Raw genomic sequence first — 26,660 nt, forward strand, 5'->3', positions numbered from 1 at the left:
TTTTTAGGGATGACCATTTTTAGCACTAATTTGTAGGGAGTTCTTCCTTCTACCAGTGGGGACAGAGGACGTTCAAGGAGATGCTTTCAGTTCAGTAATCACTGGGATCATACAGATCAAGTAAAAATAATAGTTTTTTATTTTTAAAAATATTTATAGATAATTGCTATTTTCTCCCCCAGAGTCTTGTCTTACCCAAACTAACCAGTATGAGTTCCTTCAACTATTCCACGGACACCTGGTTTTCAATATCTTCTCATTCTGATCAATCTTTTCAGAATGTACACCACTTTGATTGAGTGTCTCTTAAAATGCTGAGAATGATACACAACCTTCTACCTATCTTTTGATCAGCAGAGAGTATAAATCAGGATATTGCTGAATCGCCAAATCTTATGTGTTAGAAAATATGTCTTTATTAATGCAGTTTAAGATTACATTTGCTTTTTGGCAATTGCATTACCTCTCTCAGTTATGCTGAAGGGCAGTCAACTATATCCCTGGGTCTATCTGACACCACGTTCCTATGAGAACTTTCAAACGATTCAGCCTTAGTGGACCTGTGCAGTGTCAAATGGAGCAGAGATCTGAAACTACATGTTATCCTAATGAGGTCTCTATATGTCCAGAGGACTGATTTGTTGCATTATGGACATGTTCTTGCCCAATGCTCTGGTGTATATGGAACCTGAAATAGCGAATTCAATGTCCTATGTGGAAGTCAAATGAAAGAATGCCTGAAACAAATTCTCACCCCAAAATAGTAAATTTAGCAAAATTGAAGAATAGGAAACAGGGTCCAAATATTGTCAGAAGCCTAAAATCCATCATGTCTTTCCAGAAAGAATTCAGTGGGGCTTCTCGTTAACTACCAAGCATCAACAAAACTCACAAAAATCCTAGTGGACTGGGATACCTAACAGTGTGCCTGGGATGTAGAAGGATGCATAGAGCCAAATGCTTTCAGAAGGAGTGTGTGGGACTCCTCCTCCCTGGCTTTAATCAATACTACTGGCCAGTGTTTTCATGAGTCATAAAAGTTGGTTAAGAGAAGGGTGAGAGGCGTAAAGAAACAAGAATAATCGAAGCAGATACTTGAGCATGTACAAGGGGGACTCAGAGAGTTTGTGGGAAAATTCCATTACGTTTTAATTCCATTTTCTGTGAACTTTTTGAGGTTCTATCATATACTCATATACACAAACACATACACACACATCTCTACTTAAAGGAAAGAAAAAAAACCAAAACTGTGGTACAGCTCATTTTTCCAGTATAGATGCCAGATTGTTTTTATTTATTTTAGGAATAAACTTACTGTGTGGCAAAGGGTTTTGTTTTAATTTTGATTTCCTGTTGTCCCAAATACATATGTGTGGTGGGTGTGAAAGGAAATTAGTTAGCAATCTGTGGTGGGCCTCTTTTTTCCTTTTTGATCCTGGTACTAATCAACCAAGCAACACAGGAGGTTGAAAGACTATCATGAAATTAACTGTGCATTTTTAGGTATGGATTAGACCAAATATAGCAGAAGAGGAAAACAAAATAATTTTATCTTCTAGCAAAAATAATGCCTCTCAGTTTAGTATTTAGGTGTGGTGAACACACCCTATTAATGAGAAAGAAATGCTAACACTTTGGAAGAGATCCTGGATTTGGATTCTTCCTAAAAGGTTATTTCTAAATTTTCTACTACTTAGATTTATATATATTTGAAATTCCAGAAGGCATGCTCACGAATATATCGGGTATCCATACAGAGTCAAGAAGTAGTTTGGCACTATTTGAACAAACACCTGAATCAAGTCCATGTTCCCCTGGGTCACAATTTTCTGTGATTAGTTTGGAGAAATGGGGTAGACAAGAACAATTTTCCAAGATTCCCAAGAACTAGTTCCACCTGCATGTGTCTTAGGCCCAAGTCAATCAGAATTAGGACTGACTTGGTATTTGTCATTTTCTATTGTCAATCTTATAAAAGTAGAAGGGTTTTCCTCTTCATGGTGTTAGCTAAAGCAACTAGCAATCTTTTTTTCAAGCCAGGACAGTTCTGAGGCCTGCAGATGAAACAAATAAGGCAACCACATTAAGGAAATGGAAAACAATGGTATAGCTGTATCTGTGGGCATAATTTGGGCATTTCAGAGAACGCACATCAGTTATCCTGAATGTCAAGGTTGCAAAGATTGATGGAGACATGCCTATCTTCTTGTTCCTCCTAACAATTGCCATACACACCTGTCATTCTCTTAAAGGAAATGACAGCGTAGTTGTCTTGTGAACACTCTCCTGAACCTTTTCTACTAAATTATAAGTAATGGTTTTGAGATGTTGACTTTTAACCCCCTGGATTATATTGTCACTATAGACTTTACTTTGAGACTTATACCACACATTCCAGAATTTAAAGTCATAGTATCCTCAAATCACCAACAGAAAAGGCAAAAATCCCAGAAACCATCCTTCAGTGTGTGATGATTATTCTTCATGGCCTATTTGAAACTATGTGTTTCCAGCTACTAATGCAAATGTGAAGGATTTCTTTAGGAAAACAATTTCTCAGATGCCTCTTCCAAAAGGCCAACATTTCTGTACCCCTCCACAATTTTGATTTATTCTCACTGATGGCCTTTGAGTCATCTAACGAGAGCTTTTCTATGTACTCGAAATTGGAGACCTAGTGGTGCAATGGGTTATGTTGGGCTGCTAATTGCAAAGTTAGTAGTTCGAATATACCAGCTGCTCTGAATGAGAAAGATAAAGCTTTCTGTTCTCATAAAAATTTATAACAGCAGAAACCCCATTCAGGGTTGCTGTAAGTCAGAAATCACTCGACCAATACAACAAGCGATTTCTCTAAATCCAGTATTTCCTTCACCGACTCGATGGCACCTAACAACAACTTTATCTCAGTTTTATTTTAGTCAGTCAAGATAAAATTACTATAAATTAGATACTTCAAACTTGGAGCTAAGAGTCCTGGTTGAGCGCTTGGCTGCTAACTGAAAGTTCAGCATTTGAACCCATCAGCTGCTCTGTATTAGGAAGATGTGACAGTCTGCTTTCGTAAATATTATGGTCTTGGAAACCTTATTGGCTAATTCTACTCTTTCCAACAGATTCACTATGAGTCAGAATCAACTTGATGGCAAACTTTTGTTATTTTTTCTTGTAACTTGGAACTACAGGCAAAATTCCACTTACTGTGTGTGCAGCAGCTGACAAGGGAGTCCGCTGTACTGGTGTCCTTCGATGACTACGATTATCCCATAGGACGATCTGGCCAGAGTAGGTCCCACCGACCACCAAGTTGGGATGAAAACGGGCAAAGCAGACTGACATCACCGAGGACTAGAGGGAAAAGGAGAGAGAAAGAGATGCCAGAGATTCCAGAGAAGCATCAGATCACTGGAGAACTCTTATTTCCTCCTAAAGAGAAAACTGCATCTTATAAAAACCCATTGTGGAAAACGTGAGGCAGTTTAAAGCTGGGATGATATGCAGAGCTGGTAGGAGATTTTATACACAGATTTGTGGACTAGAGCTTGGCCAGTGGTTCCCCTTGAGACTTGAAATTTGAAGTCCTGGCCATGCCATGAAATAGGCATAAAACTTATACTATGAATGGCATTGTTTTGTGGTCAGTAAAGCTTGCTTTATGGACATTTCCCATTCATCAGTAGAACTGCAACACAAAAATATCAATTCTCCATTGAAGCTTTACAAACTGTTTCTTTTGAGGGCATGGCCACGTCAAGTTATACTATATAGAGTGCTGGCAAAGACAAAGTAACTTTAGCTTTGAGGATTTTGAGATGAAATCCTTTATTTTTTGGCTTAATGTAGACTTCTAGGAAGTGTACTGACCTCAGACTGATCCAAATGGTTCCTCCCAACGTTTCCAGACCTCCCATGGGCATTCTCCTTGATCTTTACCCTGCCCACTTCAGACAATTCTTAATGTTATTCTTTGTCTATTTTAACAAACAGTCAGAAGTGGATTTCAGGCCAATTCTGCCATACTCTATCATAGCATCACAAATGTGGTTTCTGAAATTCCACAAATGACTACTGGACACTACATTTTATAGAAAATTGTGTAGCTGAGGCAGAAACATGTCACACTTAGAATCAGGCAAGTCAACTGCTCAAAAGTGCATTTGGATGCTTGCACATTTTACACAGTTACATTTAAAAGGTGAAGTTGTTGCTGTTGTCAGGTGCTGTCCAGTGGGTTCCAACTCATAGCAACCCTATGCACACTAGAATGAAACATGGCCTGGTACTGTGCCTTCCTCACAACTGTTGTTATGCTTGAGCCCACTGCCACTGCCACCGCGCCAATCCATCTCATTGGCAGTCTTCTTCTTTTTTGCTGACCTCCAGTTTACCAAGCATGATGGCCTGCTCCAGAGACTGGTCCCTCCTGATAACATATCCCGAGTATGAGAGACTAACTCTCACCATCCTGACTAATAAGGAGCTTAGGCTGTACTTCTTCCTATACAGAACTGTTTGCTCTTCTGGCAGTCCATGGTACCTTCAATTTCTTCTCCAACACCACAACTCAAATGCATCGACTCGCAAGGTAAAGTAATTGTTTTTTATAAGTATATTTCATCCCTACAATTAAATTCAATGAACAATATCTGACTACTGATTAAATATAAGAAAGACATTGATCCACGCATGGTGGGGACATAAATGGAGTCATTTTCCTCAACAAACTTGTGCCCTGGTAAGGGGAATTAAAAACCTGGTACACAGATGACAAGAACTGCTGCTAGCCCATACAGTGCCTCTCCATATGGAAGGGGTCCCTTTCCATAGACATGGTCAAACGAGCAGATGCATACCTTGGCAAATAGGAATTAAGTGGAATTTTTGGTTCCTACTTGTTCCTTGGGGTAGGCATATGTGTGAGGACACAACCTGTACACCTAGGTCATGTTTTTGAATGGCTACATGCCATGATTAAATCACAGGAGCTACATGTGTGTATGGACACACATATGCAGACTTGTGCATGTAGTGCAGGGGGAGGGGAGAGGAGGGTTGATTTGGTGGGATAGTTCGAGAGACCTCGTGAAGGATATTCTAATATAACTTGAAGTATATGTAGACATTCAGCAAGTGAAAATGAGAAGAAACAAGCCCTCCTAGGAGATGGGAAAATGGGAACAAAGACTTGGAACAGCAAAACAGAGCCTGGTAAGTATCCAATAGTTGGGTTTGGCTGGGAAGGAGCCTGCTTGGGAGAGGTGGATAGTGGGACATTTATCTGACAAAGTAGCCTGGTCCAGACAAGAGAAGGTCAGGAATGGTATTCATAAGAGTTTGGATTTATTTTTCACTGTGAGCAATATTGAGAAATCACAGCTTTCTAAACAAACAAGTTATTGCTGTAACTGATAAACCAGCAAAGTAAAGAAGTGATTGGGACGCAAACAAACATATGTACTCATATTGTCTCTTCCTGACTGGTAAAGTAAAATTCTTTCTAAAACAGCAAATTTACTATCAGACTAAGTCTTCCTTGTCAGAAACAGTCTTGGATACTCTAAGGTAGAATTAGGAATGTACACTGTATTTTTCCATCATATTTTTCTACTTTGAATGATTTTCAGTCCCAATTCCTTAAACACTATTCGATGGAGAACATGCATCATGTTCCAATCTGGTTTTCATAAAATTCAAGAATAGCTCTCAATAGTGATACTGAAGTAAAAAAGAAAGAAAGAAAATAATGCTGGTCAGCTTCTTGTTTTACACATCCCACAAAAATGATTCTTAGTTTTCAATTGATGAAATTCTTATGTTTCTTGAGCTATGTTGGAAACATTTTTTAAAGCTTCAGAAGGATTTAAAATTAACCAGGTGGTATCAACAATTGAGTTTACCAAAGTTCAAATCAATATGGATAATGGAATACCATTCAATTAGAAAAATCCAAAATTCAACCATTTGATTGTTTCCATGTTTCATTTAAATCTCAACAAACACCCCTCCAAATCTTCTATAGTTTGTTGAGAATCTAAACTAGAGAAAAAAATAATCAGTAGAGATATTTATACATAACTCAAATGCATAGATGGTAGTCAACTGCTTTTATTTGTTTTTATTATCCACACACTGGGCAAGAAGTCTATCAAATTTGTTCATTCATCTATCAATCTACTTACTCTTTCTTCATTCATTCAACAAACATTTAACTGCAAATAAGTACTAGATAAGTAGCATTGTGAGTTAGGCGTTAGGCTGCTAACTACAAGGTAGGTAGTACAAACCCACCAGTCTCTGTGCAGAGAAAAGCTAAGACTGTCTCCTATTGTAAAGTTTTACAGTCTCAGGAACACTAAATACTGTCACCATGAGTTGGAATCAACATGATGGCAGAGGATTTGGTTGGGTTTTTTGGTTACTACTAAATTAATCATTTCTAAAACTTCCAGGTTTCAAAAAAGCTCTCCATATCAAATTTAAAATTCTATTTAAATGTGATGGTAACTTAAATTCACGTGGAAAAAAAATGAACCTTTGAGTACCAGAGATCTACCAGCAGTACCCACTGTGTTGTGCTGCAAACCAATCTGTACAATATCTCCATGAAGAGAAATAAGTAGACATAGGTATTTTCATTTTATATTTGGAAGATTAGAAATGGAGGGTAGTTATGTGGTTCATAAATTCCACTTATTTTCTAAGCTCAACACATTAAGGGGGCTTCAAATAGTTTGTGGAAAAATTCCATCATCTTTTAGTTCCATTTTTCCATGAAAGTTTTGAAGTCCCCTTGTATATGCACACGAGGTCGCTGTAAGCCAGAAGCAACTTGACAACAACTGGTAACTTGTATGTATTTTGTTGTTGTTAGGTGCCATTGAGATAGCTCCGACTCATAGTGACGCTATGCACAACAGAACAAAACACTGCCTGGTCCTGCACCATCCTCACAGTTGTAACAGTTGTTACACTGGAGCCAATTTTGCTGCCACTGTGTTAGTCCATCTCATTGGGAGTCTTCCTCTTTTTTGCTGACCCTCCACTTTTCTAAGCATGTTGTCTTTCTCCAGGGATGGGTCCCTTCTGATAACATGTCTGAAGTATAAGAGACTAACTGGCACCATCTGGCTTCTAAGGAGCATTTTGGCTGTCCTTCTTCCAACACAGATTTGTTTGTTATTCTGGCAGTCTGTGGCACTTTTAGTATCTTTTTCCAATACCATAACTGAAATGCATCAATTCTTCTATGGTCTTCCTTATGAACTGTCCAACTTTCACACGCATATGAGGCTATTGAAAGTACCATGGCTTAGGGCAGGTGCACCTTAGTCCTCAAACTCATATCTTTGCTCTTGAACACTTTAAAGAGGTGTTGAGCTTCAGATGTACCTAATACAATATGTTGTTTAATTTCTTGACCACTGCTCCCATGAATATTGATTGTGGATCCAAGCAAAATAACATTTTTGACAGCTTCAATCTTTTCTCCATTTATCACGATGTTATTTATTGATCCAGATGGCTCATTGTTGTTAGGTTTCATTGAGCCAGTTCTGACTCATAGTGTACATGAGAATGAAACACTGTGTATAACAGAATGACACACTGCCTGGTCTTGTGCCATCCTGACTACTGCTACTGTGCTGCTGCCACTGTGCCAAATCACCTTGTTGAAGGTCTCCCTCTTTTTTGCTGTCCCTCCACTTTACTAAACTTTACTACCCTGTCCAGGGACTGGTCCCTCCTGATACTATGTCTAAAGTATAAGAGACAAAGTCTGGCCATCTTGACTTCTAAGGAGCATTCTGGTTGTACTTCTTCCAACACAGATTGGTTTGTTCTTTAATATTTAATATTCTCCTCCAACACCGTATCTCGAATGTATCAATTCTTCTTGGTCTTCTTTTGTTTACTGCCAATTTCTTCATGCATATGAGGTTATTGAAAATACCATGGCTTGGGTCAGGCGCACTTCAGCCCTCAATCTGACATCTTTGCTCTTCAACACTTTAAAAAGGTCTTGTGCAACAGATTTGCCTAATGCAGTACGTCATTTTATTTCTTGACTGCTGCTTCCATGAAATCCTATATAGGGTTGCTACAAATCAGAACTAACTCAACTGCATTTAACAACAACAACAATGTGTAGATGCTACAACCTTGCTTGCTGGAAGCATAGAGGAATTGAAATACTTATTCATGGAAGCAGCAGTCAAAAAATCAAATGACACATTGCATTGGCAAATCTGCTGCACAGGACATCTGTAAACTGTTCAAGATTAAAAATGTCAGTTTGAGGACTAAAGTGCACCTGAACCAAACCATGGTGTTTTCAATAACCGCATATGCATGTGAAAGTTGGGCAATGAATAAGGAAGGCCATAGAAGAATTAATGCATTTGAGTTATGGTGTTGGAGGAGAATATTAAAAGTACCATGGACTGCCAAAAGAACAAACAGATCTGTGTTGGAAGAAGTACTGCCAAAGTGTTCCTTGGAGTCAGGATGGCTAAACTTTATCTCTCATACTTCAAACATATTACCAGGAGGGATCAGTCACTGGAGAAGGATATCATGTTTTGTAAAGAGGAAGGTCAGAGAAGAAGAGGAAGACCCCCAACGAGATGGATCAGCACAGTGACTCAGGCATAGAAGGGATTGTGAGGTTGGCCCAGGACCAGGCAGTGTTTTGTTCTACTACGCATAGAGTTGCTATGAACCAGTACCGACTCAATGGCACCTAACAACAATAACAAATATAGGGTTTCAGAGGAGAGGCTGCTGAGTTAGTCACTGATCTTGCGGTTCCAACTGACCTTGCTGTCCAGTGCTTATCCTATGGTGCCACACATGTTGTTAATTAGTCTTCTTGTCACATTTAAAAAATATATAACCCAGCTTCTTAGATTATTTGCTCAGCATACAGATTAAATAAGTATGGTACAAGTATACAACCTTGGTACACCCCTTTCTTTATTTTTTATTGTGGATTGAGTGAACAGTTTACAGGGCAGATCATCAGTTTCACATTCAACAAATCACACACCTTGTTTCATTACAATGATTATAATTCCCTCCATGTACCATCAGTTAACAGTGTTTCTCTTTATCTACTTTAGCTTTTTTTTTTTAAAAAAAAGAAAAACCCAAAACACTCAGGCATATATAATAATTTACAACTCTAAAGGGCACATTCTGCAAGTCTGCATCCTGGCCACCAGCTCTTAGTCCCTCTCTTTCCATGAATCTAGACACCTTAGTTGCTCCCTCTTTCCATGATCATATCTCTGCCCCATCTCTAATGTAGCTGCTTCTCTGGATAAAGTTCTGCATCCTGCTTGTGCTCTTCTCCATTGATGGTCCTAGGGTCCTCTGTTTCTGGACTGTAAGATTAGCTACTCCCTTGTTTTTGTTACAAAACTTCTACCTTTACAATTGTGACAGTCGCAATTAGTCATGATAACAATTTTTCACTATTGAATCCTACGCATCTTTTCCCCATCTCTTTTCACCAGACCCATCTAGACAAGATGAAAACTATTCAGTGGGGACTCTTTCTTCTGTCACACACTCTTAAACTAAACTCCCTCTTAAAACCTTGTAAACCAGTCACTTCACACCTTTATCGCCCCCTCATTTTAGATAGCCAATGTCTAAGTTGCCCATCCCTATCTACCCTGTGTACAGAGGGAATAGCATTGATACTTGATGTGAAAACTCCTTCCCTCTCTGTTGGTATTTAGAGTTACTACCTCCATGAATATAGGTCAGGTTCATCAAATTGTAGAAATTTACCCTTGTTTCTTTATATAATTTTTTTTTTTTTTTTTTTTTAATCTTCCTCTAGTCAAGTTCTGATTATTGAGCCATTGAGTCTAGGTCAAATGGGTACTGTCTGCAAGTTTGGGTGTTCTTTTGAATCTCCCCTTACTTCATATCAGCTGGATGCTTCACTGTCAGCTCTAGCACTCTGTGGCTATGTCCTTGTACATGGGCTCGTGTCCTCAGGTCTCTCCACACTTTGGACCAACCAGCCCTTCCTCTTCTCTCTCTCATCTCCAGGCCAATGGAGTCAATGGACTGTAGTTGAATTCAGCCCATTTCTTCATTGCTGCCTTTCCCCCTCTTCCACTCACCAGTAGACCAATGTGGTCGCCAGCAAGCTTACATGCCTGTTTGTGTGTTCCCTTTGAGTTTCAGTCTTATCTAGAGTTTGACCTGAAGGAACTTGATTGCTTGCCTTGATGTCTTCCTGGCAAACAACTTGCTTATACTTGTAGTACCCAGTCATGTTGACATTTTTGTTTTGGGTTTTTCCTGATGATTTTTCTTTGAAGATATATCTTCTGTCACTGTAGCTGTTCCAGTCTGCTTGTCCTTGCTAGTGGGAATGTTCCACCTCATAAGGTTCTGGATGGGACTCAGGATTCCACCTAAGGTCCTATACTCTGCAAAGGCTTTGCAAGAGGCCTATTTCACTGGGCAAGTTCTAGAACCCCTTTTAGGTATTCCAATCAGTTATAGGCTGAAGATGGGCTTACAGGTTTTCTGTAATCATGTTTCCCAACATTCCTTTCTATCCTACTCAAGTGCCTATTTTACAATAGTAGGCAAGGGAAACCAATATTCAGAAGACAGTCATTTTAGTGTTATTTCCCCTCTTCAAGCTATGCTTATATCCCTGTATCACAGAGCCCTGTTGTTCCAAGGTTGAGCATGCATCATTATTTACCTCTGTCCCACTTAGGACATGCAAACCTGTCTCAGTGTTCCCCTATCTATCTTGTTCTTCCATCTCCTCCCCCTTCTTGTATTTCCCTCCCCAACACCCAAACTAAACCCCCACCCCAACTCCACTGTTGTGGTTACCTTATATTCCATTAAATCTTCCCTCCCTTTAAGACAGTCTATTTTACCCTGTAATCTACTTGACCTTCTCACTACTTGGGTCTCTGTTCGTCTGTGTTTACCTTCTTTCACAGTGTAATTGTTTTGATCATAGACTGACCTCCCAGATTCTCTGTTTTTTATCATTTTATTCTGTTCTTGATTCTTCATTTGTCACTTGAGTTCAGGCCCACGTACATTATTCTCTGGTTATTGTCTGTTCTTGTTGGTTCTCAGTCTACAGAACTTCCCTTAGGATATTTTTTATAGCAGGGTTGGCGTTGGCAAACTCCCTTAGCTTCTGCTTATCCTGGAATGTTTTGGTTACACCATCATATTTGATTGACAGCTTTTCTGGGTAGAGGATTGTTGGTTGGCAGTTTTGTTCTTTCAGGGGTTTATATATGTGTCCCCATTGCCTTCTTGCCTGCATGGTTTCTGTTGAGAAATCCGAGCTTAATCTGATTTGCTTCCTTTTGTATGTTACACTTCTCTTTTCCCTAGCTGCTTTCAGGAGTGTGTCCTTATCTTTGATTTTGAAGAGCTTGATTATTATATGTCTTGGTCATTGTCTTTTAGGCTCCATCCTTCTTAGGGTTCGTTGAGCTTCTTGAATGCTAATCTTTTCGCCTTTCAGGATGTTAGGAAAATTTTCTTCCAGGAGCTCTTCAACTATCTCCTCTGTGGACTTGTGTAATTCTTCCTCTTCTGGAATGCCAATAATTCTTAAATTATTCCTCTTCCTGTTGTTCAACATGAATCTTAGGCCTTCTTCAGATTTTAAAATATTTTTTGTGCTTGCTCTTCTATCTTAGTACTGTGAGAGGTTTATCTTCTAGCTCACTAGTTCTGGCTTCTATCTCTTCAATTCTACTCCTTTGCCCTTTCAGTGTATTGTCTATTTCTGATATTCTATTATTAATCGTTTGGGCATCTTTCTGTTGGTTTTGAATTGTCCCCAATGCTGTATCTATCTTATTTGATTGTTCCTGTAGTGCTTTCCTGACTTGTTCCTTATTTTTCTCAACTCCATTGTATAGTGTTTTGATACATTTTATAATCACTTTTCTGAATTTCTTCTCAAGCATTTGCAAAGCCTGCCCATCTTCCAGTATGAATTGTAAGTCTACTTCCAGTTCATTTGTCTCAGTCACTTTATCTTGTTTCTGGACATGTATTGATATGGTCATCTATTTCTTTTGGGGGGCATATTCAGAAGTTATCTGTGGCCTTTATACTTATATTGGCATATATTTTGGTATTTTTTATGCTTTCTGATTGCCTCCAGGTAGATGTGATCAAGAGATGGGCTTCCCTTTTCACTCTTCTTCCTGAGAAATTTCAAGATACCACTGTTGATTGTTGTGACATAACTCAGGATTTAATTTTTGGCCTATTTCCTTTTTAGTCTGCCTGTCCTACTCCACAATCCCTGTTCAGGCCTTTTTCCTAATGATAAACACTTCAGGGCTGGCTGTGGCCATTTTGCACTGCCATTTGGTTTTAAGTGGAAAATGTCACTTTAAATTTCGAGGAGATCTGTGCACATGTGTAGTAGAACCCTCCGGGGCTGGAGGTGGGGCATCCACTTGCTCAGGCACCCTCTATAATCACCAGAATGGAGGTGCGCAGACAATGAGAGACCAATGAACAGATACAAAAAAAAAAAAAAAAAGAAAGAAAAAGAAGAATGTCCACACCTTTGTGTCTGCGATTCTGTTAGGCATCCGTGGCTGCTCTGATCCTTTCCCCACTTGGTCTCGCCCACAATGGTGGCTCTGGGAGCAGCTGAGCATCTTGAATTAGAAAGCAATGGATTTCTTGCTTCTGCTACAAATTCCCCTAGCTGTAAGCCTTCCAACCTTCTAAATCTTCCTTTAAATGTGGTTCAGAGTTCTGACACCACCCCCTGAGCCTGCTTGGTCCAGTATTCTGTGTTGTTGCTGATGGAGCTCCTCTCTGCGTTTCTACCCGATCTGCCATCTTGTTTATCCTCCTCCACACACCTTTCTTGATTTTAAACCATTCTGCATCCCCTTGTTCTGTTTGAACAACTGCCTCTTGCTTTATGTACAGGTTTCTCATAAACATAATTAAGTGTTCTGGAATACACATTCTTCACAAGGTTATGCATAGCTTGTATGATCCACAGAGTAGAAAGGCTTTTCATAGCCAATAAAGTACAGATAAACATCTTTCTGGTATTCCCTGCTTTCTGCCAAGATCCATCTGAAGTCAGCAATGATATCCTTTTTCCATGCCATTGTCTGAATATGGCTTGAACCTCTGGCAGTTCCCTGCCAATGTACTGTTGTAGCCATCTTTCAACTATCATTAGCAAAATTTAAGTTGCATGTGATATCATTGATATTGTTCAATGATTTCTGAATTCCATCGGGTCTTTTGTCTTTGCAAAGTACACAAATAAGGATCTTGTCCAATCCGTTGACATAGATGAGTGAGCGCCTCCAGTGCTGTATCAGTTTTTGAAAGATTTCAAATTGTATTTTGTCAATTCCTGGAACTTTGTTTTTTGCCAATGCCTTCAGTGCAGTTTGGAATTTTTCCCTCTGTAACATCCTTTCTTAATCATACGCTACCTATTGAATTGGTTGAATAATCATTCTGGTATCATTCAATACTTGCCCATGGAATCCTTCGATATTTTAAGCCAAGGCTTGGATTTTTTCTTCTGTTCTTACAGCTTGAGAAATGCTTTTCCCTCTTGGCTTTCTAGCTCCAGGTGTTTTCATATTTCATTATAATACTTGACTTTATTTTCTCAAATTGCCCTTTGAAATTTTCTCTCCAAGTCTTTGACTTCCTCATTTCTTCCATTCACTTTAGCATGTATATGCTGGAGAGTAAGTCTCAGTCTCTTCTGACATCCATTTTGTTCTTTTCTTCATTTCCAGTCTCTATAATACTCTTTTACTTTCTTTCTGTATAATATTCTTGATGTCATCCCACAACTCTTCTGGTCTCTAGTTCTTAGTTATGAGTTATAACCAACTTGATGGCACACAGCAGTAGCATGTATATTTATACGTGTACACACACTCACACATATGAGGGTAAGTTAAACAATATTGCTACAAAATCATGGAAAATTTTATTAAACAAAAGTATAAAAATGTGAAACAATTGTTTTCAACATATCCTTCATCTGTTGTTGCTAAGTGCCAGTCGGTTCTGACTCATAGGGAACCTGTATAGGGCTTCCAAGGAGTGGCTAGTGAGTTTGAACCACTGACCTTATGGTTTAAACTGACCTTGTGGTTCAGTGCTTTTCCCCACAGTGCCACACCCAGACTCCTAGCACTTGCTATTGTTGTTGTTAAGTTCCGTAGAGTTAGTTTGGATTCAAAGTGACCCTATGTAGGATTTCTGAGGAGCTGCTAGTGGGTTTCAATAGCTAACTTTGTGGTTAGCAGTCCAGTGCTTATCCTCCAGCACCATACCAGGACTCCATGTAGATCAACACACTTCTAAATGTTGTGTTTCCATCTCTTTAATCCTTCTCTGACCTGAATAGTTCTGCGCTCTCTGATTTCTACCATGTTCAAACAGAAGTTCTGGCATCCTTGAGGCTCACATTGTGTTCCTTTTAAGTGCTCTTTGAGTTTTGAGAACAAAAAGAAGTCTGAAGGACAAGATCAGGGTTGTAGGGTAAATGGGTTAAGGTTTCCCAACCCAATTATCTTATGATAGCTCATACTTCCCTTGTAGTCTGAGTGGGTGCATTGTTGTGATGAAAAAATAAATTAAAAAATTCTCAGCACAACTTTCCTGGCCCCTCCAATGCAGTTTTCAGTATTCTTAAAAACTTCTTCATAATATGTCTCCGGGGTTGTTCTATGTCCTTACAGAAAATCTATCATAATGGCCCCCTGGAATCTCCTAAACATTGCCATACTTTCTGAACTGACTGCTCTGTCTTGAATTTATCTGGCCCAGCAGATCCCCTAGGAAGCCACTTTTATGATTGGACCTTGTTTTTTGATGGCACCATAACAAGACTAAGGCAAGTGTCTTACTGAGAGAACTTGTTTGCAGCCATCCACTGATCATAGAGATATATTTAAACACATTTCGTTTGGAATAAACTCATGCATACTCTGGTAGCAATACTTTTATTTATAGTCTAAAGCAGATCTTGTATCTATATATGTTCAAAGCAGATCTCCAGAATGTGCCATACCTGACACACTATCACTCATATGGAAACACTAAGACAGCATGATCTCAATGATCTAGATGGAAAGTTTAGAATTCAGTCATTTCTCAAGTTGCTTTTAAGTGTGCTGATGTTGATGTAATGGTGGCAAACATTTGGATGATTGAATTTTTTTCTTTAATCCAAATGTTTAGGTTCCTTTGGACACATGGGGCAGCCTCCCACCTGCAGCCCTGATAAGGTATGTTCCTCTTCTAATATGGAAAGTCTGTATCATGCCTCCTTTGAATAAAGGGACTTTGAAGATCCCTCCAACATCCTGCTGTTCAGACAGACACTGATCCAGTCAATGACGCCAGTTGTGGAATAAACTGACTGTCAGTAAAAGCAGTAGACGATGACACCATCCCAGACAGATGATAGTACTGGTATCTAGACGAAAGTGCAAGGCAATTCCTCCAAAAATTGGTTAACCCTACTAAAAACTGTGGGATTATTGTTGTTATCCTCATTTTTAGCACTCTATTTTGTGAAGGAAAATGCTATAAAAACATAATTATTAATGTTACTTTAAACTTTTTCATTGGCTTCCTAGACTTTTCAAATAGTGTACTTGAAATAATAATAATTCTATTATTATATGATTTAATAAAGTACTATTAAAATATAAAATAAATCCAGTTTAGATAAGCAAAGTCATTTGTAAAAGAACTTTCTCCTCCTATATTTATGCAAGGCCCCCAACCAATTGTGTGGATGGCACAGAAGTAAACAGTGTTTCATTCTGTTGTACAAGAGTTGGACTGACTCGATGGCGCCCAACAACAACAACATATATGTTTGTGTGGATTTTTTTTTTTTGTGTGTGTGTGCTTTAACTTTTTATCAAGATTTTTAGTCTTTAAAAATCTTTAGTGCCTTAGTGTTATTTTGAAAAATAATGTATGGCCCTTAGAAATACAAACAGTAATTTACATGAGTGGAAAAATAATTATAAACTTGACAAGAATTTTTAGACAATGTTGTCTAATCAATAAGTTTTCCTGAATTGGGTGTTGGCAGCCAGGAGGTAGGTTTGCAGAATGTACCCTTTGCTTCTTTAATTATTATATGTTCCTGAGTGTTTTTGTGTACATACCCCCCCACTCCCCACCCCACCCACCCCAAAAAAAAGAAAAACAAAGGGAATGGAAGCAAATACTGTTGAAGGATGATGCACGGAGAAGATTATAATCATTGCAGTGAAATGATGGTGTAAAGCTGATGTTTTCCTATGTAAACTATCCCTCAGTTTACAATAAAAAAAAAAAGATAAATTTTCATTTACCAAAAATTATATTTGAGTCTCAAGAAAATAAAGAATTCTTAACTAAAAACAAACAAACAAAATAAAACTTTCCTGAGACTACAGTTGAACTCCATTCTCACGTTTGTTATTTCATCCATGTGGCCATATTGTCGTCCAAATCAAGACTCCAGAAATATGATAAGCTCTTATGTTAAAAGCTTGATGTGAAACTGGTGAGGCTGACCGACTACATTCTGTTTCTGACAGGACAAACATCACGTTTTTATTATTTGCAAAAGATAGTTCCCTTAATTCAGGACAATGTTTTGAAGACGGTGCTATCTCTGTCGACAATTCCTCACATCCCTTGCTCCCTTCATTACCAGAGAGGCTTCTGAGGAAATCTGGTTTATTTTTCAATCTTGAGCAGATTATCCAGTTCCTGGTCAGCCCTGCAAAGGCATACCACCTCCTTATCCACATTGCCACAGGTCCATTTAAACATGAGCTGACCCAGCAAAAAGGGTTGCCACACCCCTATCATCTATTTCAAGAGAAATCAATTTACTTTAGCCCTTTCACTAAGGGAATTCCACAGAGATGAAAGGGGTGGAGACTTGCTTTCAACGGCTCCCTTCATTCACCGAGCACCAACCACTGCATTCAATTCAAGTCTGCACCGACCCCTCTTTAAGTGGCTGTGGAGGCTGTTTTCCATTTTGTAGAGTTAATCCAGGCCAGTTTAGGGATGGTACTTCCCCTTAACCACAGACCCACATGCCCAGAGCAGACAGTCTTTGGTCATTGCTGGCTGGGAGCTTGTTCCCTATGCTCACCTTTGATCTGATTGCCCATGTCCTTCTCTGTGTGGCACTCTGCCCACTCCCCAGCCTTCATGCCCAAGTGGGAGGGAAAAGGGGTCCCTATATTCAAATGTATCTCCTATTTCAAGTTCCATCCATCTGGAGAGAGGTCCGTCCCCAGAGAGGGTATGGCCATATTGCTGCCATATGCTGCTTAATGGTGGATGACAATTTATTTGCCTAAAAGCAAATGCTTAAGTGTCAGAGCGCTGTGAGGCCGACAGATCAGATGCTTCTGGCTACTAGTGAGTTAGTAGATATTTCTTCAAGGACCTCAGATGCCCACAGAGATATTTCTTTTGTTAATGGAAACATGTAATTGGAGAACACTGCTTTCAAAACCTCTCTTATAGCGATCATGTAGCACCAGGCATCTGACAATGTGTAAGGTGTGAAGGGGAAAAGCCAAGACGGGAGTCATGAGTTGGGCACATAAGTTTTATCGTGATGAAGGGAAAGGGACTTGTTTCCTTCAGAGCTCTTTCTGCCTCTAAGTTTCTGTTCCAGGACACACACACTATCCCCAAATTCCAAAAGGAGTGACAATCAGTGGTAAGTTATGATCTCACTAGTCTAATTTGGCTAGGAGCAAAGACTACATTAGCTTGCCTGTTACTTCTTGACTCACTTTGCATTAAAAATAAGTAAATAAAAATAGTTGCTTCTAAAATTTGATTTACCAAACATTAGAAAGTTCTCTTAGATTTTTTTTATTATTATTATTTTTCTTAGACTCCCTTAGTATTTTCATGTCCTTCAGTATTGAGACCCTATTATGCACCTGGTTATAGACTATGGGCCATTGTATAAACAACAGTGAGATAGAACTTTGTAACCTCTAGGATGACTATGATAAAAACATAAACAAAACAAGAGAGAAAATAGCAAATTCTGGCAAGGATGTGAAGAAATGAAAACTTTATACACTGTTGGTGGGAATATAAAATGGTACCATTGTGATGGTTAAGCTGCTAACTGAAAGGTTAGTGGTTTGAATCTACCAGCTGTTCCATGGGAGAAAAACCATGGTAATCTGCTCTTTTAAAGGTTGGTGTGTGCCGTCAAACTGGTTCCAACTCATAGTGACCCTGTAGAGTGGCTGGTGAGTTTGAACCACCAACCTTGCAGTTCAAACTGACCTTGAGGTCGAGTGCTTACCCTATGGCATCACACCAGGTCTCCCCTGTAAAGATTACAGTCTAGAAAACACTAGGGGCATTTCTACTTTAGTTAAAGGACAATGGGTCTAGTTGGCACCCTTCAGACTATTTTCTAAATCAGTGTTAACGTACCTTAGGGTTTCTTCCAAACCCAAACCCCCTGCTATCATATCGATTCCAAATCATAGTGACCCTGCATAGGGATTCCAAGGCTATTAAGCTTTAGCAGAGCAGACAGTTCCATCTTTCTCCTGAAGAATGACTAGTGGGCTTGAACTGCCAGACTTGTGGTTATCCTATAATGCCACCAGGGTTCATTCCAAAAATCCCAAACCAAACTCCGTACTACTGAGTTGATTCTAACTCATCGTGACCCTGTACAGGGTTTCTGAGGTTGTTCATCTTAACGGTATGAGAAAACCTTATCTTTTATCTGCAGAGTGACTGTTGTATTTGAAGCCACCAACTTTGCTATTGGTAGTCCAGTGTTTATCCTCTAGCACCACCAGGGCTCCTTGTTGTGGTTGTTGTTTATGTTGCCCTGTAGTTGGTACCTACTCGTAACAATCCTACAGAGCAGAGTAAAACTGTTTAGTAGGCTTCCTAAGGCTATAAATCTTTATAGAAACAAATTGATACATCTTTCTTCTCTGGAGTGTTTGGTAGAGTGGAACTATCAATCTTTCATTAAGCCACGGAGCACTGTATGTACCTTCAGGCCATATTACACACCAATTTATCAGAATCTTGGAGAGTGGAGCCAAGCCATCAGTATTTTTTAAATTCCCCAGGATATTACCAAGTGCACCCAAGTATGAAAAGTACTATTTAAAATGAATAGTGCGAAAATTTATTTGAGCATAAGCCCCTTGAAGAACTTCTTAAGAACACAGATTCCTTAAGCCCCAGCCTGGACTTGGCAATCAGAATTTCCAGGGAAGAGGCCTGCTGATTATATCTTACAAGTGCCCAGGTACTTCATATCACTGGGAAATTTGGAAAGGCCAGTCCTAAAACAATAAATCCATAGATTATGGGCCAACTTTACTGTGGATTGTGTTTCCCTGGCATCACTGTAACCCATACCTGGAGGTTTCCTCTATGGGGCCACAATCCATTTGTACAACCTGCCCAACTGGGATACCTGAGACAATAAAGATTCCCTTGCTAGAATTCCATTGCTTAATTTCCTTCCATTTTATTTGGTAATTATTATATCTCTCCTGATTCCTCTTCCCTTGCCCTATTGATGGTGGTGGTGGTAGTTGTGTGCCATTGAGTTGGTTCGCACTCATAGAGACTGTTTCCAAGGCTGTAAATCTTTATGGGAGCAGAAAGCCTCATCTTTCTCCCAAGAAGTGGCTGAGAGATTCAAACCACTGACCTTTTGGCTAGCAGCCCAGCTTGTAATCCACTGCAATATCAGGGTTCCTTTCTTGCCCTTTTAGACTCTTAAAAAAGATAAATGAAAGTTTAGGTCCCACATTCTCTTCATCGACTGTCTATGCTGAATATCTGGAAGTTTTCTTGTTTATTATTAGGAGGGCTAATGAGCATTATAGAGTCCTGGTGTGGCATTGTGGGTTAATGCGCTGGACCGCAAGGTCAGTTTGAACTGCAAGGTCAGGGGTTCAAGCTCACCAGCCACTCCTCAGAAATCCTATACTGGGTCGTTATGAGTCAGAATCAACTCTAAGGCACTTAACAATAACAAATGAGCACTATTGTTGTCACTGCTACATAAAATGATTTGATTATTTACTTGTAGGTTAACATAAAATATCTGAGTGCTTAGTAAGTGCCAAGCATGTATTATATGAGGGGACTTCAAAAGGTTTGTGGAAAAATGGAATGAAAAGATAACGGGATTTTTCCATGAACTTTCTGAAGCCCCTTCATATATATGAATCCTGTTAGGTGAGTTATCTTGCCTCCATTGTTTTTTCAGATTATGAAACTGAGGCTCATGGATGTAAAACCATATTATCAAATGATCATTAAGTGGCACAGAATGGATTTGAACTAAGGCCTGGCTGACTCCAAAGCCAATATACCTACATTGAAGCCATGCATCAATTCAATGCAGGTGCATTCTCTCTTTGAGATACATTTGCGACTTGCTATTTGTGAGGCTGGTAATCAGAGACTGAACTGTGCACATCACATGGCAAAGACTTGCCCTTCCTGCTACAGTGGCCTTGACAGTGAATCTCCCCTTTCCTGGCGAACTGCTGCATCTGGTGTAGAGATGGTTCACCTCCCAGCCTACCAGTTTCAACAGGTGACAACAGAGCTAATTAATACCAATTGTGATATTTACCATGAGGTGGCTTCTTCCTGCGGAGAACTGATTGAGACCAATTAATGATTTCATGGAGCCTGCTGAACAGCTTAGCAGCTGAAAACCATGGGGTCACTCCTGGCAAGTTCTGCATTTATTCTCACTGCTGGGGGGAGAGAATGCTGTTTTCTTCAGGCCACTGTGTGGCCAAACTAAAAATGACATTTCAGTCAAACAAGTTCTTCTCCAATGCGTGTGTTTACCTTCAAAAAATTAATGTGAATTAAGAAAAATTATTGTGGAAACGGAACAGGGCTTTAACAAACAAAAGAGACTTCCTACTTAGAAACTCAGACACAGGACCTAGGGAAGATTTTATAACTGTGATTTTTAGGAAGTAGATGGTCAGGCATTCCTCCTAAAGCATCTCTGGGTGGGTTCAAACCATCCACCATCCATCTTTTAGTTAGTAGTTGACTGCTTAATTGTTTGAACCACCCAGGGACTCCTGGTGCAAGACACATACCAAGAGGTAAAGATGAAAACATGCCTTTAACACAAAAATATTTTTTTGGACACTAGAGCCAAAAACAACCTAAGTGCTAGAGGGAGAATCTTGATAACACGTTCTCCAAACTGCAAAGTCATCTTGTTGTTGTTGTTAAGTGCCATTGAGTCAATCCTGACCCATAATGAGCTTGAACTGCCGACCTTGCAGCTCAAACAGCTTTGCAGTCTGGCGCATTAACTCACAGCACCACACCAGGACTCCAAAGTCATCTTGTTGTTGTTGTGTGCCGTGGACGCAGTTCTGACTTATAGTGCCCCTGTACAGGGTTTACGAGGCTGTCAATCTTTACAGGAGCAGAAAGCCTCCTGTTTCTCCTGCAGAACAGCTGGTAGTTTTGAACTGCTGACCTTGAGGTTAGCAGCCTGATTCATAACCAATACACTTCCAGAGCTCCTTAAACTCATTTTAGGAAGCCCTTTTTCAGATCACGACCGGAATGGAGCACACGGCAACTCTCCCTGCTGCTGTACTGAGTAAATACTGCATTACGGAGTAGCTGGATATTCGTAAATGGAAATGTGGCTCCCACTCAGGTTTCAACCTTCTCAGCTAGTAATAATCCTATAGCAAAGCAGCACAACAGAGTTTTACTTTTTGAGTTTCCTAAAACTTTTGAGAATTGTTTTAGATTTACAGAAAGTTGTGATTGTAGTAGAGAAAGTTCCCATTATCTCACAGCCTGTTTGCTCTGTTTTGATATCTTCCAGTGTTGTTGTTAAGTGGCATCGAGTCAGTCGACCCACAGTGACCCTGTATAGGGTTTCTGAGGAGCAGCTGGTAGGTTTGCATGCCGACCTCCTCGTTAGCAGTACAGTGCTTATACTACAGCACCACATCAGGATTCCTACCTTTCATTGTTGTTGTTGTTAAGTGCTGTCGAGTCAGTTCTGACCCATAGATACCCTGTATAGCATTTCCTAGGAACAGCTGGTGAGCTTGCACCTCTGACCTTGCTGTTCAAACCGACTTTGCAGTCCAGTGCATTAACCCAGAGCGCCACACACATTTTCACAACTACTTAACTGATATTGATATAGCATTATGAACTAAATCAGTACTAGATGGCTTTGAATAGATTCCAACTCATAAGAACCCACGTGTGTCAGATCAGAGCAGTGCCATGGAGTTATCAATGGTTGATTTTTGGAAGTCGGTCACCAGGTCTGTACTTTGAGGTGCCTCTGGGAAGACTCAAACTTCCAGCCTTTCAGTGAGCCACCAAGAGCACTGACTTGCACCACTCAGAGGTGCCATACTTCATTCAGATGCTCTTCGTTTTTCCTCATTCCCTTGTCCTGGTCCAGGACCTCATCCAGGATACATTTACTTGTCATTTCTCTCTGGACTCCTTCAGGCTGTGACAGTTGCTCAAACTGTCCTTATTTTTGATGCCATTGAAAGTTTTGAGGAACATTTGGTCAGGTATTGCATGGAATACCCTATAATTTGGATTTGTTTAATTTTTTGTTTTTGTTTTTTCTCAATGATTAGGTTGAGATCACATATGTTTTTAGGTCTTACAAAAACATTCTGGACCAATAAATAAATAAATAAAATAAATCAAAGAGTTTAAGGTATTGAGCTTAAAGGGGACTATAACACAGCATTGGTTAGGGTTACGCTTCACAAATACGATATATTCAATTTTACAGATTTATTCCAAAGTCTTATTTTGGATAAAGCAAGGTGGGAATATATCATCATAATGCTTACTGAAATATGCTCAAGCCAAAGAAGATTTTTTTCTGTAAAGACTCCCAACAGTTTACTCAACTTCCTTGTCAATTTTATAGGAAATATGAAACCCAAGTTGCTATGACTAGACTGAAATATGTCTATGGTACAAGCTGAAATTGAACTTTTGCTTTATAAGAACAAAAAAGAATAGGAACAGATGAATATATGGATTGCCTTTATAAGTTAAAAAGCTGTCTTCAACTCAAATGTCAAAACCCTGCTTAATTAAGAAAATGAATGATTAAATAAAAGATTATGAGTGTTGGCGCCCACCCCTTTGATTTATGTGAGTATGGACCAGAGAAAACAGATTATTCTACTCAAGAAAGAAGAAAAGAGTTCCTATATGACAGGAAAGAGTATAGGCCATATTAACCCCAGTGCCTGTTAAAACCTGAAGGATTAATGGCAAAAAAGGAGGGAAGAATTGTGAATGTCTCCAGTTTAGTATCTTCAAAAATGCTTGGGGTTTCTGGGAATGGCTCACCCAACCACATGAAAGTGACGTTAAGGGATTCAGCCACACGACTTCTCTAAATCCAGGGCTCGGACGGACTGCTCCACTTTTGCCTTCAAACATCTTACTTGAAGTGTAGCCACAAATTAAATTTATTTTTATTGAAAAAGCACTAAGTGTTTGCAAGTGGGGCAAACAGAGTATTCAGAAATATGGTTCCTTTTCCCGCCTCTCTTAAAATATTGTCCCTGTCCCCCTTCTCTTAATAAAGTGAGCCATGTTTGTTTTATTTTTGTTTTTTTTTTAAATCCAGCTTCTCGGTGTGTGATCACTCAGCTATGTAAAAAAAGCCAACAATTGCTATCAGTTACAGAATACAATATTCAGCTCTGAGGCATTCTGTTTTCAAAACTCCTGTACTGGCAAGGGTGCCTAAAACAATTAATTGCACAATAGAGTTTATGTCCTGTTGCATGGGCAGTTTGTTTTTGAATTTAAAGGACAATGAAAAGGGAAGAAAATACAGTCTCCATATGGCACTGAGTAATTCCCCTGCTGATAAAATAGATTTACATTTGGAGGATCCACCCAAAGAGTATGCCAGATCATCACCAAGCCACTTAGGTTAGAAATAACAGGAAACCTTTGAGGGAATTACCATCAATGAGATAAAACAAAATGTGTGTGCATTATTGAATGTAAAACTGATGATCAGCTCTGCAAACCATCAAATTCACAATAAAAAGTAATGTTTTATGGAGGCCCATAAGAAAGAGTGAAAGGGAAGGGAAGAAAAAGGACAGGAAAGGGGGCAGAAAGGATGATGTGTTCCCTTCTGCACAGCATTTCACAGGGTTTTTGAGTTACTGTGGTAGTTCCACCACCTATGATAAGACATGGAATGCAGTTGGATCTTTCTCAATCTCATAAAAGAATAAAGGAATTGTGAAAGAACAGGTACATCCCCATATTAAAACTATGTGGTAAATACAAACATTCAGGAAACAAACAGGAGGTGAGGTCCTACACTCAGCAATGTTTTGCAAAGATAGAAGTATCTTAGTTACCAGCTGTCTCTTTTCATCTGTCGGAATTACTTAGCTATGCTTATGCTAAGGCATGGAGATGAATAAGCCTACCTCTTGGGACTGTGTCTAGCATGGCAGTTCTATTGATAAATTGCTAATCTGAAGTACTGAAAAGGTCTGGTGAAAACTAGGTTTTAAATGCCTCCTATAAAATCAGTGCAAGACACATGGGTAAAGTGATTCTTGTGACTGATACCCAATCTCAAGTCTTCCTCATCCTTCAGTTTTTACATCACTGCTTCTCATATAATGAGAGATTTTCCACAGGAAATTCTTTTACATTGAACAACAAACCCAAAGACTGAGACTAACTAGAGTATGGAGAGGGATAGAAATCTCTTAGTGGGTTCATTTCTAAACTGAAGCAAATCCTATCTTACCATGACATTTACAGATACTTGGAAGACCAACAGATGAATGGAAATTGAATCCATCAGTGTTCAACCTGTGCTAGTTTTTAAAAATTAAATAATAAACAAATAAAAAAATTGCTAATAAAAAGTATTTGGGAACAAATAATTAAATTTATAGTATTTCAATACTTCTTGTCTGTCCTTTTTGTCATCCAGGGGGAAAAATAATCTACACGGAGTTTAGAAGAAGAAGAGTCTAAAGGCTCATGAAAGGCCATATGTCAGTAGAATCCTGTCCTCTACCATGTTTTTCAATGAATGATGTGGATTATAGTGCTGGACAGCTAAAGGAAATCAGATCATAAATTCCTAAACACATATGCTGGAGTACACTCAGTATGCATGTTAGCCAATTACAAGAATGGAATGGAATCTTTTGCTTTTTGCAGGTCTTAATAAAAATACAGAATGACAAAATTTTTTCCTATTTCCTCTTTTCTCTAAAAATGAGAGAGAAATTTTACTTAAAAAAAATAAGGGCAATGTTCAAAATTTGAGATGATGAGTTTTATCATTGACCCCTGAGATACACAAAATGTCCAATGATGTTCTGTAAGAGTTGAAAAGTGAAAGGTGCCCAGCGTTCCTGGGTAAGTGGGAACAATACGAAACCAGAGAGTGAAGAGTTAAGAGTAACTTCTCAGCCGGCTAATGAACTCCATCTCTTGCCCTGGTGAGACCACCCTCCTTTTAAGTAAGAGTAATTTAATATGCATCTAACTCAGCTGTGTTTGGATTTCAGCCAATCAATAAGGATCAGTGGGATAAATTATAATGAATTATCTTCAATAATTCAAAGTGACTATAACAGACCTGAAAAACAAGATCTCTAGCTTGATTTTCCAGCTTCTTTGAATATTTTTCTCTTATTCTTGTGAAGACTGCTGTAAAACTTGAAAAGTGTTTCTTGGTGTTCCATCATACTGAAAGATATGTAGCTGGATGCCCGTTTGATTGGACCCACAGTTGTTTGTTTTCTCTATTAAACCAACACCTACACATGAAAATGACACCGATCGTGAGGCCAATTTAGTTTCCAAAGAGTTTCTTTACATATTAATTTCTCTTTATAAGCCAGATATAATGCTGGAAGGTAGGCTGATGAAATGGACATTATTCCTATTCAGATCCTGAAAGGTGGCTGAATCCAGGGTACCCAGCTCTCTGTCTGTAGGAAAAAAGAGGCAGATACTGAAGAGGAAATCAAGAACATTGCTCTGTTGCTATAGTTGTTTGATTGCTCATATAACTTATTCCTTCAGAAAGGAGTGTTTTCATTTAAGAATTATTGTTGTTAGGTGCCATCGAGTCAGTTCCGACTCATAGTTACCTTACATGCAAAAGAGCAAAACACTGCTCTGTCCTGTACCAGCCTCACAATTGTTACGTTTAAACTTACTGCTGCTGTCACTGTGCTAATCCAGCTTGTTGGGATCTTCTTCTTCTTTGTTTACCTTCCATTTGATCAAGCATGATGTCTTTCTCTGAGTACTGGTTTCTCCTGATGTCCAAATATGGGAGATGAAGTCTCACTATCCTGGTTTAAGATTTACTGCCCTTGACAAATCTTCTACTTTGTTTCCACTTAATGGCTTTAGGCAATTTCTGTACTTCTGATTGTGAAAGCAGGGTTGTTACTCTTTGAAAGATCCTTCATAAATGAAAACTATGAAATTGATAATAATCTGTTTCCTGTTCTGGTTAAAGGACAGTATTCCTTAAGGTAACACACAAA

General features: G+C 39.1%; 1 protein-coding gene across 4 annotated transcripts in view; it reads right to left on the reverse strand.

The window, feature by feature from the left end:
• The window catches only part of DYNC1I1 (dynein, cytoplasmic 1, intermediate chain 1), a 416,457-nt gene that overhangs the window by 76,225 nt on the left and 313,572 nt on the right, over nt 1-26,660 (reverse strand). For all 4 annotated transcript variants that reach the window (XM_006834266.1, XM_006834268.1, XM_006834267.1 and 1 more), the window contains one exon: nt 3,205-3,351. In XM_006834266.1, the coding sequence (XP_006834329.1) occupies nt 3,205-3,351 (147 nt within the window). The remainder of the gene's footprint in view (nt 1-3,204; nt 3,352-26,660) is intronic.

Source organism: Chrysochloris asiatica, unplaced genomic scaffold (genome assembly GCF_000296735.1).
Source record: "Chrysochloris asiatica unplaced genomic scaffold, ChrAsi1.0 scaffold00010, whole genome shotgun sequence".
Taxonomy (NCBI): domain Eukaryota; kingdom Metazoa; phylum Chordata; class Mammalia; order Afrosoricida; family Chrysochloridae; genus Chrysochloris; species Chrysochloris asiatica.